The sequence below is a fragment of the Stegodyphus dumicola genome, chromosome 11 (assembly GCF_044657685.1).
Source record: "Stegodyphus dumicola isolate Sdum_Otavi_A_Nest chromosome 11, ASM4465768v1".
Classification (NCBI taxonomy): Eukaryota; Metazoa; Arthropoda; class Arachnida; order Araneae; family Eresidae; genus Stegodyphus; species Stegodyphus dumicola.
Genome location: NC_140778.1, coordinates 128884971 through 128908304, shown reverse-complemented (window position 1 = coordinate 128908304; position 23334 = coordinate 128884971). Strand labels below are relative to the sequence as shown.

The following is a 23334-nucleotide window of genomic DNA, read 5'->3' as shown; positions in this document are numbered from 1 at the left end:
AATGGTTCACTGACCATACGAGGGTATTCTTCTAATAATTCTAATTCTAAATAGCACCTTCCTGCCATAATAGACGGGAGGTGAGGCTTTCCGAAAATAAAAGAGAAGCAGAAATATATCTGAAGGCAATGCAAAAACGTAACAATACTCCACATACTAACCCTAAAAGGCTATACAGTAAAGGAAAAAATAGAATAAAAAAAAGGAATTGGATATAAATCAGACACGCGAATGTTTTCATTAGCACACAGGTATTTAAAGAGCTCACCTCTGTTTACGCTTTCCCCTCCCCCACCCTCGAAAGAGCTGATGAGTACAATACCAAAGTGAAGCAGAATATATCAAACTCAAGGTCAGGAATCTAAAACTGTGTTCATTTCAAAAGTAATGGACTTAGGATGCCATCTAGTGGCCTTCAGAAAAACGTTCCAGCTTGAAATGCGTATATGCATCACCCGTCCTCTGAATGCGATCTCTAGCGATGCGTGGATGGGACGCTTGGCTGTAAGAGGCGTTCTTAGGGAATGCGTATATGAAACGCCTGTCCTGAAAGGGTTAAATTATTTTTCAGCTGTGGTGAAAAATAACACCACAAAAAAATTGGGTGTGTATTCCTTTCAGATAGGGCCAATATAATGATAATCTCATCCCAAAGATGTTAATATGGAGTTATAAAAGTAGTTTATGACAGAAAACTTATTCTGTAAAACAGAAATATATATTAGCAATAATATAACAAAACTATCATCTTATAGTCCCATTTATTCTTTTATTATAGTTACATCAACCAATTTTGTCACCCAGATAACAAAAATATTAGTGACTCTGACTGCCATACCAAAGGACCCGTGTTCGAATCCTGGAGAAAGCAAATTGTCTATCTCTTTACAGGAGGCAATGGTGACTCACCTATTAGGTTTCTCCATAATCAAATGACCACCGCTTCTGGCCTTAATAATGGCCAATGCCTATAATGGCTAGTGCTTATTTGGGGGGAGGAACAAAAAAACAAATTTCAATAATATCCATATATATATGTGTAAGATAAAAAATATGAAAAAAGTAAAAATGAAATGTGAAAGCAAACTTCTAATTCTAATTGGCTATAACCTCTTTTATTTTTAATTTCATTTGGGAACTTCACCTCTGTCCTAAAAATAGCGCTGTAAGTCTAAACTGCATCATTCAAATTAATCATGCGATCATATGTAACCCTTATTGCAGATATCTCTTGTCCAATCAAAATAATTGCAAACCAAAACCTTTTTTGACTCCCTCCCTTCTTCCTCTGAAGTACTGTGACACTCTCTCTCTCTTTTCGCTTAAGCTTTCATCCCATTAAGACCCTGCTGCTATCATCTACATTTGCTTCTGTCGCTATAGATAAAAAATGTTGTACAAAAAGCAAAGAGTGAAATGTTTGCATTTATACTTAACTAAAAATAAAATATTAGTTAAGAGAAAAGGTTTGTATTGTTAACAGGTTAAACGATGAGCATTTCTGAGCAGATTATGGTGAAAAATTATTTATCACTATAATTTTTTTTCCAAAACGGAGATCTAGTAATAAAAGTTCATAACAATATTAATATAATGCATTCTTAGATTTTGGAGATTTTTAAATTACCTGTATGAAAATTCTTTTCCATATCAAATATACCAAATTAAAAATTAAACACACTGGTAAGAATATCACTGAATGGCATTTAAGAGGGATAAATGAACCTGGAACTATTCTCTCTTATTTATTAACTGATTAATGAGAATTCAGAATTACATCAAAGTTTGCAAATTTTATAATTAAATATCTCGTCGATATTTGTCTTATGAGAGTAACACTTTCTCGATTTTCGTTTTTTTCTAACAATTACAACATTTTCCTAAATTTAAATACAATGACCAGAAGAATATATGAAAATTCAGATTTAATAATTTTTACATTTACTTCTTCATATTTAAAAATGACAAAACAATGATATTTAAGTCATTTAAAATACTTTTGTAGTTGGAAGTATATGTTTAAAATAAACAGTTGCAGAAATAAAGGCTGGGTAAGGATTTTTGTGGGCATGATGTATTTATATATGTAAAAGAAAAAAATATGAAACTCAAAATTGATAACTTTAATTTGACTACAAACTGCATCAATGGATAGACTAACCTGCATTATGTCATCTGCAATGCAGCACATTTCTTGTACAATAGCATATCAGAACTTAAACAAAAGATTTTACTCTTACATATATATAACCTTGGCTGCTGAATAACTCTGAATGCGCGCTCAACTTTTATACTTGTTTTTGTCATCTTAGTGCATGTCTCATTGCTTTGCAATATCATCTGTTGTCTAGAAATGTAATAATTTATATATAAAACGTGGGGAGCTTGTCACACCCGTAGTGATGTGTAAACCAAAAATATGCGTTCTAATAGGTTATTCGTCAAGATATACAGTTATATGGTGAATATCCAGCTATGTGTGATTTTCTCAGATTCCATACATTATTATGCATCCTGTTTGGATGCCAGCAACATGTCTAAACATCTCAGCCATGACTAAGAAGTAAAAAAAAATACCAGTGCTAACATCTATAAAATTATCACATATACAGAGGGTGTTTACACATTTTGATTTTCTTTATAAATTTAAATATTAATTTTAAAATACAAGCGTGACTGGCATAAAATTGGAATAATATCATCTGCAGCATTAAAAATATTCTTTTCATCTGCAGCATTAAAAATGTTGCGTAAAGGCTATTTCTGCACTGTCTGAAGAGAAATACTCTTATTCAATTATTTTAAAAGATGTGAAAAGCATGGTTTTAATATTTCAACACATAAGTGACATAATTAATGTGAAAGGAAAGAAATGGCAAAGTTTACATCTGACTGGGAAAAAGGCAAAGAATGCATAGCCAGCAAAGATACGTACAGCTCTTATTAAATCTAAAGTTGCATTTCACGTTTTAATGGAAAATCCAGCCACCCTGCTATTTCAAAATCTTTAAATATATCTGTAGGAACTGTGAACAAAATAATAAAATCTGATTTAAAGCTAATTAAAAAAAAACAAAACAAAAAAAAAAAAAAACTTGATCATCGTCTCACACCAAAACACGCTTCTCTTCTCAGCATAAGACTACATGCAGATTTCTGCATGAAAATAATTTGGCAAGTGAAAAATAGAAATATATAATTACAATTGATATGGCTTGGATATAATTATCTGACTGCAACAGAAAAAGATCAATTTACTACTGAAAAAGAGGAGAAAAGAACTTAATACATTGGTTCTGCGAAAACAAGGAAGTTTTATGGTGTTACTAGATTCCCTTATAATGAGAAATTAAAAATAAGAAAAGTAAAAAAGAGTCAAAATTAATTCGGATTACAATCAGAAATATGTTTTATAAATCAATTTTTAAAGAAGAAAATCCATCTCTTTATCCAAACCATCTTTACTGTGTTAAGTTCTTTTAGGTAAGGCTCTACCTCTAAATATACTACTCTATTTTTTCAAATGTGAAAAAATTTTCAAAAATGAAAAAATGAGAAATGAATCCACAATTGAAGCTATTCCCTTTAAATGCATCCCACCTAAGTCTCATGATATGTCTCCTATGGATTACTGTGCATTTGAACTTTTAAAACATGCTCTTTATAAGCAGTGTAACGTTTTACGCTATTTTATCGACCGCCACAAAGTTCTGAGAAAAAGAATGGCAACTTCGAATGTTCCCATGGAAAGAGTATTTCTTAACAAATTCTCGGAAAGATGAAGTGACCAGCAGTCACAAAATAAGCTCAAGTTTTTGTTCCGCTAATAGTTGTCCGAAGGGAGACATTGTTCCATTCACTTTCATCCATTTATAGGTGCACTGTCTCAGACCACCCGGTTTGAGTCGCCAGTTGGAACCGGAAAGTTCTCACAGAGTCTTTCCCAGTTTTTAATCAAAATGCTCTCACCAATCAAGAGGCACTCTTAGAAAGATCAAGAAGAAGCTCGTGTTTTCCAGCTCGGCCATGAGCAAATTTTGTTTCGTGCTGCGTAGTGCGATATTAGCATCTCTGCCAAGAGATTTAGTGCGAGGTAGTCAGGTTCACCACTATCTTACAGGACAGCATCCTGCTCAGAACCAGCTCAGACAGGCAACCACCAGCCAAGAGATTCGACTAATTCTAAACAAAACTGTTCAAGCCTCATCTTGAACTATTTCCAAACAGAATTTTCACGATCTTGAATTATTTCTAAACAGAACTGTTCAAACCTCATCTTGAACTATTTGATTTTGAATTAATTCTAAAAAGAACTGTTCAAGCCTCATCTTGAACTATTTCCAAACAGAATTTTTGTGATTTTGAATTAATTCTAAAAAGAACTGTTCAAGCCACATCTTAAACTATTTTTAAACAGAACTTTTGTCATCTTGAATCAATTCTAAACAGAGACCTTCTTTACACTGTCGGGTTGTTTTTATATATTTCTCCCTCACCCTACTGTGAGAACGATATTTTATAAGTTTTTTTATTTTTTTATTTTTTTTTGCATTTAGCTTAAAAAGAACCCAAATAAATTTATATACTCTACCTCTTGTCTTTCAAATTCGTCACAGTGGCATTCCAAAACATTGAAAGACTGTGAAGGAGAAGCGAAATAAAATCAACCTTTATGTGTTAAGAAAAGGACTTTTATCTTGGAAATCAAGATGTAATATGATAATAAAAGAAAAGGGCTATTAGACTGAACATATCAGAAAATAAAATTCTAAGGTTTGTTTATATATAAATCTTTGCAAAATCGTTACAAAATTGTGTGAATGCCCTCTGTACATGTAAGATATAAAATATGAAAGAAAATTACTAAATTTAGTACTAGCCGTTTTGATTCCTGTTTTTAATTTAGATACAATTCCCTTCAAGAAATCACTATTTCACCTGCAGTAATCCTACATCACTATTTCACTTGCAGTAATCTGCAATGCCAAAGCTCATACACAATCACTATTTAAAACTGAAAAGAATCGATCCTATAAATACTACAGCTGCTTTATATGCACTTTCTCGCTCTGCTTACTCCTGCCTGAGCAATGCACATCTCTTTGCTCAAATGTACCTTCTACTATTTAAAATGTGATCAGTGTATATAAAATTATGGGGTGCTTATAGCACCCATAATATTGTGCTAATCAAGAAGATATGTCTCGATAGATAAGTCATCAAAAAATAAAAGCTATATTGTAATTATCCAAGTATTTGTGGCTTTTCCAAATTTCCATCTGGTCATGACGCAATCAGCATATATGCCACACTATCACCACTCCAGCCATGATTAAAAAAATTAATTGGTGCCATCTCCTGTAAAATTATATATATAAACAACATGTCTATAACATGCATATTAGTAACAACTGTTACCTTGATTTATGTTCTTTGGTTGCTTCTTTAATGTTTACATCCTGGAAAGTAAAAAATCATAATTAAAATAAACATAAGCATTAAACTCATTTTCAAAACCGTAATTAATATAGTACTTGATACATTGTGCAGCTGTTTGTAGAATTAGGATAATTATTACTCTTATCTATGTAAACAGGTTCAAGCACATCTCTTTTACGAGTCCTTGGAGAGAAACGAAAACTGGCAAATTCTGCCTTGACGAGAAACAGACAGGGAATTCAATGCGTTTACTGTACACTGTTTATTTAATATATATACCCACAGAAGCAAATTATTACTTTATTTAATACAATTTTGAAGGCAATTCATTTAAAATAATATAGAGAAACATGCTTGAAGTTAATTTTAAATAGACATTTTCCAGTGGCTACAGTTCAGTAATTGATGCTAATAATGAGCCAAATACATGTAGAAACATAACCAAAATAACATAGAGAACATATCCAAAATTCATTTAAAAAGATCTTTTCTGATGGCCACAGCAGCCCGAACATAATCTCTGCTAGGTAAGATTCCAGGTAATGGCAAGCCCTGTACTTTTGATTCAACCTCTCACTACGTGAAGACCCTCCTTGCAAACTGCTGTTACTGCAACTTTAGATGGTTTCCCTTCCAAAATACAGTTGCATATTGTTACCATATTCATAAATTCTTTTAGAAAACAAAACATGTTTCTTTGGGAATAATAAAACTATAATATACTTTTCTCTTGATGGAATACTGAAAAGAGTTAAGCATATGGAATATTGGTACTGTTTTTGTTATCAGGGACCGGATCCAGAAAAGTACGTATGCTTGCATGTATGTATGTGTTCATGTTTGCATGTATATATGTAAGCACGAATACATGTGTGTATATACATTCACACATATACACAAATACACACATGCATACATTCCTACATTTCCTGAATCTGTTCCTGATAGCAGAACAGTACTGAAATATTTAGCAATTCTAAACACAAAAAAAATTTAGTACTGAAAAAAAAACAAAATATGTGAAAGATAAACTACATACACATGTATAGGCTGGTAACTTTTCGTTTCTCTTCAAGGTGATTATGTGAAAAATTCCTATTTCTCGTTAAGGCTGATATAATACAATATCAAAGTTTGGCTGACTGGTACATACTGATGATGTTACAATGTTTCATAATTAAAAGACTCAAATCTTTTTCTTGTGCGATATTTTTTTATGGTATATGAAAATTTCAATCAAATTGGAATATAATTATACAATTATATGACAGTAGATAAAATTTATGCAGGACTCGAACTTCGCAATATTTTTCTTGCAATCGATGCCAATTCTGAAAGAACTTCAAAATTCCAAAAGCAGCTTCAGCCAATTCTGAAAGAACTTCAAAATTCCAAAAGGAGCTTCAATCTTGTATATCTGGCTGCCGAGATATACACGAGTGTCTAGCGAAACAACAGTTGTTGCAAAAACTGATCACCGACTACATGGTAAGTGGAAAAAAGTCAACTCTAAACGAGTACGAGGTAGTATATTCAAGTGACAAAAGAGTTTTTGAATCAGTTTATCACAAGAAAATTCCCGCATTATCAGACTACAAAGGATACTGGTTATATGTTTTGAAAAGTTTTGTATGTGTACAACAAGTACATATATAAATAAAATATTTTTAAATGTTTGCATGTGTATTTTCTAAATTAGATTCTAAAAGGTTTGGCAAGATTCCAAGTAGATGCCAAGCCTTGTGTCTTGATTTCATTTAAAAAAGCAATTCCTAGTTATTTTGTAAGGTTTTGAGTTATTTTCTACATGAGATTTTTTTATGCAGTCCCTATTCACCACATTAAAAAAAACTTTTTAATTGTGTTTGCGAAAAGTATTTTTTATAGCTACTTGTGAAGTTTTGTGCGATTTTTTTTATATGTTTCTTTTTACGGGTTCCTATCCACCACACAAAAACAGGTTTGAGTATAAAGTTTCCAAATCTTGAATAGACTAAATTAAAAGTGAGTGAACATTTTAGTTTTGCTTATACATAACAGACTGGACCTTAGGCCCGAATGAATGAGATATAAAACTGTAAAAAAAACCATGTATGAGCATAAATAAGTGCACACTTAAAACAAAATGAAATAAAAATACTGTATATTCTGGTGCATAAGTTGACAATTTTAAGAAAAAAATCAAACTTTGAAGTACGATATTGACTTATAAGCTTTAAAAAAAAAAAAAAAAAAAAAAAAAAAAAAAAAGATTCGTCGCCGCCAATCAATGATACATCGGCGAGCTTGATTATTAAGTATATCGTTCATACGGAAAAACACAAAATTTTTATTTATTAGTTTTTTTTTATTAAATTTGTTTCGAATTTATTTTTTGTTTATTAGAAAAGTTCCTCCCAATTTCATTTCAATATCTGACATCAAAGAGCACGTCAAAGAGCAATTCATTATGTACAATATCTGTGAGGCACTCTTTGATTATTATCAGTAACTGTAACCACACCGAATGTCTACCTATCTATTTATCTTGATTGTACACATGCTTTTTTACTTTTCCTGCTTTTCACAATGTCTAATTTAGCAGAATCTACAAATAAAAGGCTCTTTTCAGAAAGACACACTCCCTGTAATGAGTTGTGTAAAACAAAAGAGAATGTCTTACACTGTAAAATTCAAGCTGAAAGTAGCTTCATCTGTGGAAAGTACGAACAACTGTATTGCATTATGTAAGTTCGGTGTGAATGAGAAGATGATTCGTGACTGAAGGGAAAATGTGCCTATATTAAAGAAAACCCCTAAATCAAAAAAGGCTCTACGTCATTGATTGGTGTCTTTTCCAGAACTGGAAAAAGCTTTAAGTGACTGAATTCTAGACAACAGATGGCAAGGTTACGTCATAACGTAAACTGTGACATTTTGTGAGTTATGAAACTCACAAAAGATGAAAAATTTGTTCCTGTAAATAACTTTTTCCGTGTATCACAACATTGGTGCACAAGATTCACGAATTGATATGAATTATGTTAACCCATCGTATCAAAATTTCAAAGAAATTGCCGAGTCAACTTGAAGATAAATAAATAAACTTCTAAAAGTATATGCCCAAAAAAGAAAAATAACTAATTTTGAAATGTTCCAAACTTGACCTCCCTAAAAATTTTACTGTTGATGAAAAGGATGAAAACACAATTCATGTAAAAACAACTGGTCATGAGAAAACTAGTTTTACACTAGTTCTTACCTGTTTAGCAAATGGCAGTAAGTTGCCTCCCGTGATTATTTTTAAGTGAAAAACGTTACCAAAAAAACTGCATTTCTAGCAGATGTTCTTGTTCATGCCCAGAAAAATGGTTGGATGGATGACACCCTGACAACTGACTGGTTTCAAAATGTGTGGTGCAAAAAAACAGGCTCACTTTTAGGGAAACTTTCGCTTTTAATTTGGGATATGTTTCGACCCCATCATTCAGAAGTTCTAAACAGCATGCAGAAAGTTCAAAAACAATACTTTCTGTGATCCCAGGAGGGCTGGCATCCATTTTACAACCACTGGATGTCAGCATAAATAAGCCATTCAAGGTTAATATGAGCAAGTATTGGGCGGAATGGATACATACTGATTTGCCTACTAAAACCAAAGGTGGTAATATTAGAAAGCCGGACATAATTTTGCACGATGGGTGAAAGACGCTTGAGCATGATTCTAGCTGAAATGATAATTAAATCATTCAAAAAGTGTTTTCATTTCCAATAACTTGGATGGCACAGAATATGTGCATTTAATATGCTAAACATATACATTAAAAAGGGCAGAAAGGATATTCATAGAAAACTCCAACTGAAAAAAAATCATTATAATTTAATTACAGATATGTTGCATAAATACAAATGCTAACTTATTTAATTAAAATAAATGATAGCTACATAAGTATAGCCATATTCAAAAAAATTAAATCTATTTTTTCTGCGAAATGTTTTACTCATTTAATAAACAAGATCTTATATCTTCTGCACATATTTAATGCCTACATTTTTTATATATATATTCTAATATGAAAGAAAATATACTACACCTCATTCAATTTGTCTTTAACTTTTTCTTCTTCAGTTTTAGCTTTTACATGTTTATCATCATTTTCACTTTTAATGCAATAATACCTATAAATAAAACATATTGATTATGTGTAAAAAAAAAAAAAAAAAAAAAAAAAAGAAATTTAGTGATTTAATATAAGCCTAGAAGTACAGTTTTAGCAGAAATTGTAGCATTTAACGGTTTATTATTCTTATTACAATAATATGCATATTTAACATGACCTAAAATTTAAATAAAAATTAAGAATAAAAGCATAAAAAATCAACATAAACAGAGCAAAAATATGTAACTATTTTCCAAAATATTTATTTTCAGGTAATCCAGTCCCCTTTCAAAAGCATATGACAAAAGCATTTTACAGAAGCTGCTTCAGTGCACTCAGCATAACTTGAACAATGCTGTCATCTTTAAAGACAGACTATGCTTTTGTTTTGTCTTTGGTTGGTGCCAAGATGGAAAGCAGACAGCATTCTAGTGCAGCTGTTACTCAGTCATAACATCGACCCCAGCAATCCACTGAGCAGATGCAATAATAAATGAAGGCAGTCCAAACAGGTTTCCACCACACTGGCTTCCAGGAAATACTGTTTTGTAATGAAATTACTTTCTCCTCCTTCCTCCTTGGAGCATTCACATTCAACCCTTCTGTTTTCATTCATAGTATCATTTGGAATTTGTGGTAGTTAGCAAGTAGCGTGCTTGAAATGGGAAAATACAGCAGCTCTACAGCGGCTTTTAAACCAAAAATCCTAAAATTTGCACAGGAAAATGGAAAAAGAGCAGCAGCAAGGTAGACAAAAATGTGTGCTCAATTGGAGCAAATAGCATGATCAACTGGCAGCAGCAAACAAAACAAGACGTGCATTTCATGATTCGAAATGTAAGTTTTCGAACTTATAAAAAAAGTAGCTGTGCATGTTCATGATATGCGTGCTCAAGGGTACGCAGTAACATGGTAAAGTACCAAATAAGAGCGCTTGCTGTGGCACAAGAAGACATTCCTACATCGCAATTCAAGGCAAGGGAAGGCTGGTTGCGGGGAATGATGAAACGAAATGGATTTTCTTACAGTGCGTCAGAACAGGTTTTTTTTAAAATAATGTGTGCAAGATATTAAGAGATTCAACGTTTATTTAATTTGCATGAAAGTAAATATTAAACTTGCAAGTGTTGTTTAATTTGTGCCTCTATATGTGCGAACTAATATGCAATGAGTGTTGATAACATAACATATGAGGTAATTTATATATGTGCGTGGGAGAAAGTGAGACTGTAAATTTTAGGTAGCTATTAGACAACTTTAAATTTGATACTTTTATTACTCATGCCATTTTCTTCCACTCAGAACTTAACATGGCTGTTTGAAATCAAATTTAAAAGCCAAAATTACTCACAAGAAAAATCATGACATTTGAACAACCCATGTAATGTCTGCATCTGCATTTTAGTGATGTAATTTTAGTAAAAAAAGTGCAGACATTACTTAAGTGTATACAGTATTAAAAAATTTAAAATTAGTTTTATGTGAATTTAATGTAAAGCTTCTTTCCATATGTTCTTTTCATATCCAAATCCTTTATATTATGCTGCAGTTGTCATAAATTAATTAAGAGCAATAGAAATAGCTGCAGTTGTCATAAATTAATTAAGAGCAATTACCTTAGAATTAATAAATTAATTAAAAAAAAAAGAGGAATAGCATTTTTTAAAATTAAGAGCAATAACATTTTCTTAAACAAACAGAAGCAATATTAATATTAATGCAAGTACAAGCTGTTTGAAATTTAGTAATTTGATTTCATTTTTATTCTTCATTACAAATTTATCAACCTGATTAAAGAAATTATCTCAATAGTAAGGTTTAACTATTAAGTTTAAGCAATTTTAGGATTTGTGTGTTAAATATGCATAAACCAGTTTATGCCTGTTAGTAAGTAAGGTTTAGAAATAAAAGTAGGTGTAGCTAGAGTTTGATGATGTAGATCTTCTGTGAGATTGCAAATTTAGTTTTTTCTAAAATTCAAGCTACATTCATTCTTAATGAAAAATTTTAAAATCTGTTTTTGTTCCAAATTAACATTACATAACAGTTTAGTTCCCTCAATATTAATTTTCTACATAATACCTTAAACAGAATGTGCATTCAATGAAAAATGGCAACAAAAAAGCATGTTTGATTCCAAGACTTTCATGCCGGTGAGGATGAGTTAGTTATTCAGGTTAAAAATGACAGATGCACTGGCTCCTCCTTATGGAAGCCCTACCTCAGTCCTCTTTCAATAATGAAAAATTATGCAAGTTAATGTTTTCTTGGAAAAGCTTCTGATGTTTGCAGTCCCATATTATTTGAACTAGAGATGGAAATCCACTCTAGATCGTATTCACTTTACTAAGTGAAGGATCTCTGATCCAGGGAAAACAAAGTGATAGTTCTTTAACAGTTCATGTAGAGCTCTTGTTGGGAAGCATGCCAAAAATTTGATTCCTCTTATGTAAACACTAACATTCTTTCCTTTATTATTTACCGAAAATGTCTCTAACCTTTTTTTTATGTGTGTATGTGTGTGTTATATACGTATATATGAGTGCTTTTGTTTTGCTTGTGTTCCATCCAGTATTTAAAAAACAAAACATTGAATAAACCAATTTATCTCAGCAAAACTGTTCCCCTTCCCTGAGGTCTGCAAATGGATGGCACTTTTTTTCATCATCTGCCAACGTGATGATCTGTTTAAAGTATGTAGATTATAGGTGCTCAGTTTCGCCCTCAGACTCCCAGCTGTCATCGCTCTATCTCTAGTTCGCAGATCTGGGTCCTTCGGAGTGTTAATTATTCACTCTTTTCATTGCTCCTTCACTAGCCGTGGATCTGGTTCCTATGGAGGTCATGATTATTAAATCTCTTTTCATCATTCCAGTGTTCCTTCTCTAGCCAAAAATCTGGCTTTGGTGGAGTCTTGATTATTTGCTTCCTTGGAGTTTCATTTTATTTCTTCGAATACTGCGTCATTGTATAACTATATATATTAGGTATTACTTTTTATACATATTATTACATTTATGTAAAATAATAAATTACATTTTTATTTATTTACCTATTTTACTCACATCTTTTAGTCAAGAGCTGTGAATTTCTCTTTAATTTTCTTTAGAATTAGTATATATTTATAAACCTAAATTTTTCTACCTAATGTATTTTTTCAAGGTTGCAGAACAAATTGTTGACCCTACCGCATATAAGAACCCTGAGCAATATTTGGTAACATTTTGTCAAATTAGATTAAAAAGGAAAATGCCAGTATTGTCAGCAAATAATTTCCTGTTCTTTGGGATCCGATTCAAATCTAAAAATTTATTTTTACACTGTGCTTTGTAATAGCAACATAATATCAATTATAGTATCAAAATAACGTCATTTTTAACAAAAAAGAGTTTTAGTTTTCATTATTTTTTACTTTTTTAGCATTTTTTTATTCCAGAATTTGATTGAGTTGATTCCACTGATCCCACTCCCTGTTCGAATCTTTCCACTTTTCCCCCATCTTTGGACACCACTTTTGATCCACATCTGTTCCAAGTGCATTCATCAAGGTCATTGTATTAAGTTAGTGAATTATTAAAAAGAACCGATTCACTTCAGTGAGAAAACGGTTCCAATCTGATCCCTTAAAGGAGTGAAATTGCAAGTGGGGGGGGGGGAGGAGTTTTTCCAAAATATTCCAATTAGTTGAAATATGTTCTAACGATAAAAACAATAGCTAGATAGACAGTGCTTGTAGCAACATTATGTGAATGTGAAATAACAGCATATATATAGGCATTTACTGCAGAAATAATACAGAAAATACAGATATCAATGAACCTCAAATCTAATATCCTCCACCTGCTTGGATTCACATTTTAAGGCTTAATAGAAAAACTTTCATGATGCATCAATACGTGTTATGAAACGTTATCAATCTATTGTATTGTACAGCCATACTTGTGCTTGGAGCTGCATTATCTCGTTAAAACTAAATTTTATCCTCCTTACCTATAATTCCACTGATCATTACTATTACTGAAATAGATACTCAAGAAACATTCAATAGGTACTGTAGCAAAAACTGATGAAAGGTTCTATTTCTTTAAATGCACAGGCCAATGGTCAACAGTTTTCTGATAGGCTGATTCCTAGCTCTTCACACATGTGCAGTCATATTTTGACAGGGTTGTCCTGGTAGATATATGTTACACCCTATATACACACATATTTTCCTACTGGTATTTAGGTTTATAGGGTAATAAAATCATGAATTTTAATCAAATCAATTAAAATTACAGCAACTTCAAAAAACAAAAAAGAGACGATCTCTGAACCAGATTAATGAGATGATCTGCGATCCACCTTTTTATGCCAATCATACATATCAATTACTAAATGGTATTTTCTTACATCATGGTTAAAACTTTATATTTTTATAGCTGGTTAACAAATCACCACATTAAAGAGTGGATGACAGGTGCACTGTCATTTTTTTTCCCCTTATTTTTAATACTCACACATTTCTTTGATTTCTTGGAAAACAAAAAGTACAATAAAATTAGTGTTAATTTATTCATGTTAAGGACAATTTTATCCTTTAAACATGAGTTTGGTTGATTAGGTGCCTTTTTTGTTCAAAGTTACAAAGTCTGATTAAACCAGTTTGGAGTTCTACACAAATGATTCTTTCAAGAACCTTCAACCCATTTTTAACAATTTTATGAGACAAAAAGAAGATTATGAGAAACTCTGGAATTATTTTGACTTCTCAAATTCTTAGATCCTAATGAGTAGAAGTGTGATTTAGCTCTATGCCACTTTTTTTTTTTTTTTTTTTTTCTTTTTCTTTAGCATAAATGATTCATTTTGAAAAGGCTAAATTTTCAAACCACATACACACATGAAAAATATATGAGAACAATCACAAACTCACCAAGTTTTTTCACTATTTCACCAAGATTCCCGGATATGTAAAAATGTTGCTTCATTGCTGAATATCGACTTAATGACAAAATCTTCATCCTCCAATGTTTCCTGCACGTTCACGCAAATATCTAGTCGACGGACGTAATCCATCTCATTAATTCATACTTTAATTGTTACAGGAGCTACACATGATGCAGTTTAAAATCTGACACACAATCTTCCACCCAGTTTTTTGTGCATTCCGAATATCTGGACAACAATGCTACAAAATGTATGGAATGAGCTCAATTATTGTCTGGATGCATGTACTGTCACCAAAAGGGCACATATTGAATATTTGTAGAGAGTGTATGAACTTGGTGAGTTTGTGGTTCTTTTCATATATCTTTCATGTATGTATGTGAAAAACTTGTGAAAATATAGCCTTTTCAAAACGAATGTAACATTTATACTAGCCCTGTATTTTTTGGTAATTATTTTTTATATAAAATTAGGAGCAAAAGTTAAAGTGAATTAATCTACAGTTTCATCATTTTATTTTTCAAAAATAAGGAGGCATGAAAGAAGATTTACCATGTGACACACATACTGACTGCATCTGTATATTATTAATAGTATGAAATTATGCCAAAGCATTAATGTTAACCTAAGTTTATATTTATTCATACAAAAACGGTCTCAATCAAAAGTATGAATTCAATTCAAGCAACATGGACTCAGCAGTTAATATACCACCCAACTGACTTTATTTAACAAAATAATTACTATCTAAATTTTTTGTCTACATTTCGAATTTTAAGCCTGAAATGTCTGCAAAAACCACATTTTTAACACACAATTTACACCAAAAATCTGAAACAAAAACAAAAAATTTAGATAGTAAAAACGTAAAGTTTCTAACCAAAAATATTTGGACAGAATCCATGTACACAGCGATCTATTTTAACTTAAAAAAAAAAAAAAAAAAAAAAAAAAAAAGAGAATTGCACAATGTATGCAGCATAGGAATCTAGGAATTGCGCATGGGTCCATGACACTTAGCCGACAAGACAGTTAAACCGACACCAATTAGTTGGTGTCGGTTTAATTACTCCCCTTAGGCAGATAGCTCTCTGGCTTTGCCGTAATTATGTAAACCAAACCTACTTCTGTTAGGTTGGCGCAGGCCACGAGGTACGAATTCCCGTGCCGGAGCCCTATCCCAGATTAATAAATATGCAATACCTAACTTGTAAATAGCATTCTGAGAATGTAATAGCATTTTAGACAAAAAAGTAGGTCCAGTGTGGCGATGAGTAGGGCGAATCACTCTACTTCCTAACACGGAAAAGAAATTTCATTAGTGGGAGGAGCAAAACGACTTTATCCGGGAATGAACGTAATGTGATGTGTTGAACAAAGTAGTAATGAAATGTGAAAATATTAGAAATATAAAAGCATTGGGAAGAGCAAGACTCATCGTCGGTTTAATGTCACGACGGTGAAGCGTCCTGTCGGCTAAGTGTCTGTGTCGGCTAAATGTCCTGTCGGCTAACTGTCCTTGTTGATTAAACATCCTGTAGGCTAAGTGTTCGTGTTGGCTAAATGTCCTGTTGGCCCTTGTCGGCTAACTGGTGTCAGTTAAGTGTCCGCGACCGATTCCGCACACCTTGCTAAAATAAGCGTTATGTTTTAATTTCAAAAAACATCAGTGAATTGCACAATCTAAGCATTGCGCACAGCCTTGGCACTGCACACAAATTAACAAAATAAACTAAGATACATTACAAACAATTTAAAAAACAACAATAAAAACAGAAATTCATAGCAAAAAAGCAATGAACATAACATTTTACAAAATAAGAACAACAATAAAATAAAATGCACTTACCATTGTGAATGCTTCTTCAAACAGCAGATATATCAATTTCAAACATCAGCAAAACTCATCAGTTTCTACCACTTTATACTCCGCCCCCCTATCTTCCGAGACACAGAGCATATGAAGTCCAGCATACATTCGCAAATAAAATATCGCCAGTCACACTACGTCTGTGAACAAAAGTGGCCCGATTTTTCTATATCACACGTCTTTCTGAGATTTTCGAAAGTAGCGATAAAAACTTACTACACAAAAACCACGATCCAAATCTTAAACTTTGCTGACAGCCATAAACCATTTTAAAACGTCCACCAAACCAACCAGCAAATAAAACCACTACAGCAAAATCAAGTTTCAACATCAAACGGGTTGCCATACAAACATTCGCGCCAAAAATCATCACACAACATACAATCGCGCCAAAACCCAGCACAGAACACATATCACCACATTTTGCCACCTGAGGATATATATAAGACTAGTACTAAAATAATTTGTTTTTATTATTTTTATATATTTATTTTTGTTACACTGAAAGAAATTTAACACTTCTCAAAGGAATTTCCCAGAACATCAAAGATTATGATATTATGCAGATGGTGCCTGTTTTTAATTTAAAATTATCGATGTTATGCATATCCCATTTCCTTTTATAAGCAACTAAGAAGGTCATTAAATAAAAATTCTTGGTTCCTTTATTATCATGAAATTTAAATAATAGTACATTTCATTGTTATAATTTTACTATATAAGATTTTGAACAAAGTTCATGACTGTCTAATTCATATAAGACAGATGAATGAGAAAGATGTATAGAGCCTTTTTGTATCTAACAGTTTTTTTGGAGAAAGTGCAGAATCGCCCACTTCTTGGCACGTTTTTCAAAATCGCCAACTTGGCGCACTCTTGCGTCTTGTCTCATGGATTTGCAACCCTTCCAGAAGACACTACGCAAGGCGCGACATTTACAATGTCAAACAGTTAAAATAAATACAAAATAAAAGTTCAAGCAAAATTTTCAAAATTGAAAATCCTTTAAAAACAGCTTAATAATTTTAAATAACAAACATAGTTAAGAAAACATAGTAAGCTTCAAAAACTTAAAATCGTTACAAAACACTTAATAATTAAAATACATTCACCTATAATATATATATTGGGTAAAGTGCTGAATAACCCCCCAATTGATGCACTTTTAAGAATTGCACAAACTCGGTATCTATGTACACATCGACCTATTTTCATTTTTTAAAAAAAAATCACAAAATTGGCATTGCGCACTCCCTCGACTTTATCCATGTACACATCGACCTATTTTTACTTACAAAAACATCCCAGAACTGTACATAAATGGCATAGCGCACTCTCTTGACTTTATCCATGTACATATCGACCTATTTTCAGTTAAAAAGGTCAAAGAAAATTGACAAAAATCCAATTCTTCTCACTCTTGTAAAAAGCGCCAAACAAATAAGTGGGAAATTTTTAAAACTGGAAATCTTTCAAAAAAAAAAAAAAAAAAAAAAAAAAAAAACCCTAATAACTTTAAAAACTTAAATTATTTCAAAAACATAGTAAGTTTAAAGAACATAAAATCCTTACAAAACCCTGAAAAATTAATACTTATACTTCCAAAAAATTTTAAAATATGAAAATTTAGTCCTTACAAAAACATAATTTTAAAAACTAAAAATCGTTTCAAAACACAGTAAGTTTCAAACACTTAAAATCCTTACAAAACACTGAAACATAAAAATACCTTCTCTTACCTGAAAAGGGGTAATCCACTCCGCTCAGCCGAAGAACGAAAAGTAATGAATTTTAGAAATGTTCTCGAATTATTGTTTAAAATAACTTCACCTCTACCACCTATTATCATCTACACCAATCAGAAATTCTAAATTTTAAAATACATACTAAGCACGCACGAAAATGCTCCGTATTTAGCGCTCAAAAGAAATTCTCAATTCAAAATACATACTGGGCATGCGTGAAAATGCTCTGAAATTCACCTTCCAGAACGGCAAAATCGACTTGGATACCATTTGGCACATTTATCAATCTCGAAAAAGCGCCAAACACAACGCGTCAAATATGTGGGCGATTCTGCACTTGAGCCGTTTTTGGTACTGTTCCGTTAGCAGGATAGGATTCAAAAATGTGTGAATATATGCATGTATGATGTATGGATGTGTTCACATATGCGTGTATGTATATATATGTAATGTTTTCAGTTATTCCAACACATCGTGGGCGAATGGTCAGGCTATTCCATTATACGTTCTGGCAGATGGTTGACGAAGCTGGGATGTTTGAAGCATGGAGAAAAATGACAACTCGGGACTTTTCACTTTTAACAGCAAACATATCTTTATTTTATTTTATAGCAGATGACTTTTTCCAGATGGAGTTAATCAAAGAACTTATTCAGTAATTGAACTATTAGATACGACTGATTTTAAACTTTTAATACATCACAACGTTCTAACAAAGAAAGAGGAGCATAGTGGAAGCGTTAGCAGGACGAAGGCGAGAAGGCATCTGTGTAGGAGAACTTATGACGCAGCATTTATATGAAAGGTTATGTAACAGAGTAGCTTCTAGAAAAATGTAGAAAAACTTATGATGCAGCATTTATACGAGGAGGTTATGTAATAGGTGCGAATGTTCTAGAAGGAAATGGTCTAAGGGGAGATACTGAATTGCAGAAAATTAATTAAAGGTTGCTGGTTCGCAAACAGCAAAGCCATCGTATTTTTTTTTATATCTTACATCTTCCCCCCTCCCGTCAAAAAGGAAAGGCCAGAGTGAGAAAAGCATTAATACAGGAGTAAAGCAAAAGTATGAGAAAAGACATGAAAACATCCAGGACATAGCGTACAAGCTTTAACTATGGCCTATCATAGTTTGTGACTTTCTCATATAAAATTTTGACTTTATAGCATATGAAATTGTGAACATTAAAACTATGAGTTATAAATAAATATACAATATATGACTAATTTTAAAACTATAACATAATAAATATGGAATACTGATAAATAAAGAAGTTATAATTACAAAAGTCCTCAATTTTGTTAAAAATGTCCATTTTGGTTTTTGAATGTCCTTTTCATAAAAAGAGTTCGAATAGAATGAAAATATCTGGTAAAATCTCTAAATGCCAGATAGTCCACAAATCTGATGCATGTTGATAGTGCACAAATATGATGCATTTTTTTTCCGCTGAATATGTTTTCATAATAGTAAGCTTTGATTAGAAAATATTAAAAATTTTTCTTCCTTCAGATAAAACTTAGAAAAGAAATAGATTATACAATTTATGAATAATATATTATGTGCAGTTTTCCTCTCATCGTAGGCAATTAAAGATTGACATAGTTTACACTTCAATACAAAATATTATAATTATTCAAAAAAAATTCAACATAAATAATATAATTACACACTAGAACATGACCACTTTCACTTTAAAACTATGGAATGTCCTCGCCAACAGATCAGCGTGATTACTTGCTGATGGTTGGGGGGTGCTAGGTACAAATATCAAAAAACCTCCGTTGCCTAATACAAGGTAACTGGTTTTTGGCATTGTACATTACCTCAAAGTGGTTCTAGAAAAATAAAAGATCATATAAAATCAAAATTATAAGACAGATAACTTGTATAATCAAGTTAAAGTCTTTTTTATAATTTTGTAAATTAGAAACAAATATTATCCTACAATAAGAAGAAAATTTTTGCTACAAAATAATTCAAATTATGTGAAAAATATAAAAGGTCAAGATCGGGAGTTTGTCATAGTCGGGAAAATAACTTGTCATAATTAGGGTTTAAGTCTAAATCAGGTATTAAAAGTCATAATCAGGAAAATGTTTAAAAGAGAATTTTGAAAAAATTAATTTTAATTTTGAACAGAGATAGGAATTCTACTATTTTTGACAGTTAACTTAAACTCACTTGCTGGATTAAAAGGTCTTAATCTAGTTGAATGAACAATTTCTGATTTCTTTTTAGTTAAAGGATTAGGTCTATCTATTTCCTAAGTAACTTCAGAATATTGTTTTAAAATTTTATAAGGTCCTGAGAATGGAGGAGATAATTTACGTGTATTAGGGTATTGAAATTCTTCATACATTACTAATTCACCAATTTTAAAATTACTAGGTTTAAAATGAATATCATATCTTTCTTTATTTACATTATGATAATCATCAGATCTCTTTTGAGCTATTTTTCTAGCTTCTTCTATTGACGGATACAATTCTTGACTTTGAATTAAGGAATCATAAGGTAATTTTCCATACATTAAATATGATGGAGGGAATTTTGTTACAGAATGAGGGGTATTATTATACTCTTCAGTTACTTGGGGTAATAATTTTGTCCATGCTATATTACCTTGATAAGAATTTAGTTTACATTTTAATCTAGTTATAATAGTTTGATTAACACGTTCAATTTTACCATTAGTTTGGGGTCTATTTGCAGTAGTTAGCAATTGTTTTACATTATGATTCCTTAAAAAGTGCTTAAATTTTGAAAATGTAAAAGCAGCGTTTCTATCACTTAAATTCTTTTTTAGGGACCTGAATTTGGAAAATTTGTTTTAAGCAATTTATATAAGTATCTGTAGTTACACTTTTGGAAGCAAAAGTCCAGATATATCTAGTTGCATGATCAATAATTATGTGAATATACTTTTTAGTAGAATTATAATAATTTAAACCACCTACAGTATCAATAGATAATATTTCAAAAGGTTCACTAACTGATGGTAAATTTTGCATTAAACCAAATTTCTTTTGTTTACTTTTCTTATTAAACTGACATACTTCACAATGTTTACAATAATTTCTAACATCTTGAACAATTCCTGGCCAATAATATTGTGGAGATAACAAATTTAGCATAGATGATACACCAATATAACCAAATTGTATATGGCCTTTTCAAGTAATTTCGTACGTAGAGACATGGGTATCACAATTTTGTACAATCCCTGTTTTTTGACAGTTAAGACATCATTCATTTTCCTATACTTAGTATTACAAACATTATCTAAATTTTGATATTCTTTTATTTCTTCTAATGATAATAAATTAACTTGCAATCTTAAATGTTGACACATAGGATTTCTAGAAAGCATGTCAGCTTCAACATTAGATCCTTTTTTATATTTTATATCAAAATCATACATAGATAATTTTAAAGACCACCTAAATAGACGACCTGTAGGGTGTTTTATATTTTTAAGCCAAACTAAAGCAGCATGATCAGTATGTACAGTAAAATGGTTACCATGTAAATAATAATAAAATTTATCAAATGCATCAATAATAGATAAACATTCCAGCTCAGTAATGGCATAATTTTGTTCATAAGATCTTAATTTTCTAGAATGAAAAGCAATTGGATGTAAACTACCATCAGGATGTTCTTGTTTTAAAACAGCACCAGCAGCTTCTTTGGACGCATCAACAAATACATGACAGGGATATTTAGGATTAAACAAAGTTAAAATAGGTCTAGAAATCAATGCATCTTTTAATTTTTGAAAAGCTTTTTGACACTCATCAGTCCAATTATAAGGAGTATCTTTCTTAAGTAAATTTGTTAATGGGGCTCTAATTTTAGCATAATTTTGAATAAATTTATGATAAACATTAATACTTCCTAAAAATCTTTGTAATTCTTTGATATTTTTAGGGGGTTGCAATTTCTTAATAACCTCTATATTTGCATTACTGAGCTGGTATTTACCTGCTTGAATTTCATATCCTAGAAAATTTATTTTTTCTTTAGCAAAATTACATTTAGATTGTTTTAATTTTATATTCTCTTTCTCACATATATCAAATATTATTTTAAGATGATTTAAATGTTCATCAAAATTTGGAGAGAATACTATAATATCATTAAAATAATTTAAAGAAAATTGAATCTGATATTTGTTTAAAATTTATCTAACAGCTCCTTGGAAAACAGCTGGGGAATTTTTCCAACCAAAAGGTAATCTAGTAAACTCATACAGTCAAAAATTTGTAGTGAATGCCAATTTTTCAGTATCCTTTTCATTTCATTTTATATGCCAATAGCCTGATGCCAAATCTGATGTAGAAAAGATTTTTGCATTTGTTAATTGATCTAAAACAGCATTAATTAGTTATGTTAATTGATCTAAAACAGCATCAAACAGTAACTGCTAATTTGGCAAATCTTTTGGCCACTGGTGAAGAATATTAAACACCAGTTTGCACAACTGATAAACCAATATGATGGAAATGCTAGTATTTAGATAAAGTTGTGGAGTCTTCAAGTTTTGTAAAGAATAAGTAAATTTTAAATGTCTTAATAATAATGAAAAATTTGAAATTGTGTTTATGAATGATGTTACAAAAGTTTTATATTTTAAAATACTTTCCCTAAAACAATAATTAAATAACATGAAAGTTGGCATCTTAATTTATATTATAATAGAAATATTTTCATCAACAAAAATTGGAAACACTTTGTTTGAGCATTTACTTTGTGTAAATATTTGAACTTTTAGTGTGTGGAACTTTCAAGAACTTTACAAAATTTCATTGACATTCTTACCTCAGAACTCTAAGATATGCTATTGTTGAAAAATAATACAGTGCTAAAATTCATAATTCAATTCAAAATTTTATGACTTTCAATGAAATGTCAAAATATCGGTCAAAGTTTTATGGCAATAATTTTTTTGTTTAGAAAAAAAAAAAAAGTAAATATGTTTTGTATTTTCACAATTATATCTTTCACATTTTGCTGCTCTAATGCTTGTTCTTCCACCCTGCTCACCCAACTTTTCTTTTGAAGGGGGGATGTGTAAGATATAACAAAATATGATAGCTGTTTCAAAATAAAATAATTGACGACCTCAAAATTAACATTCTAAATTTGGTAATCTGCCCCTAAATTCATCTCTTCTCACAGGTTCCAGACTTTTCTATCTTATGTAAC

At 31.2% G+C, this 23334-nt stretch overlaps 1 protein-coding gene across 2 annotated transcripts in view; it reads right to left on the bottom strand.

Moving 5' to 3' along the window:
* mRpS31 (mitochondrial ribosomal protein S31) overlaps nucleotides 1-23334 on the bottom strand; it is a 75386-nt gene that overhangs the window by 39833 nt on the left and 12219 nt on the right. For both annotated transcript variants that reach the window (XM_085827206.1, XM_085827205.1), the window contains exons 2-3: nucleotides 9513-9597; nucleotides 5419-5459 (exon numbers count right to left, since the gene is read on the bottom strand). In XM_085827206.1, coding sequence (XP_085683332.1) covers nucleotides 5419-5459; nucleotides 9513-9597 — 126 coding nt within the window. The remainder of the gene's footprint in view (nucleotides 1-5418; nucleotides 5460-9512; nucleotides 9598-23334) is intronic.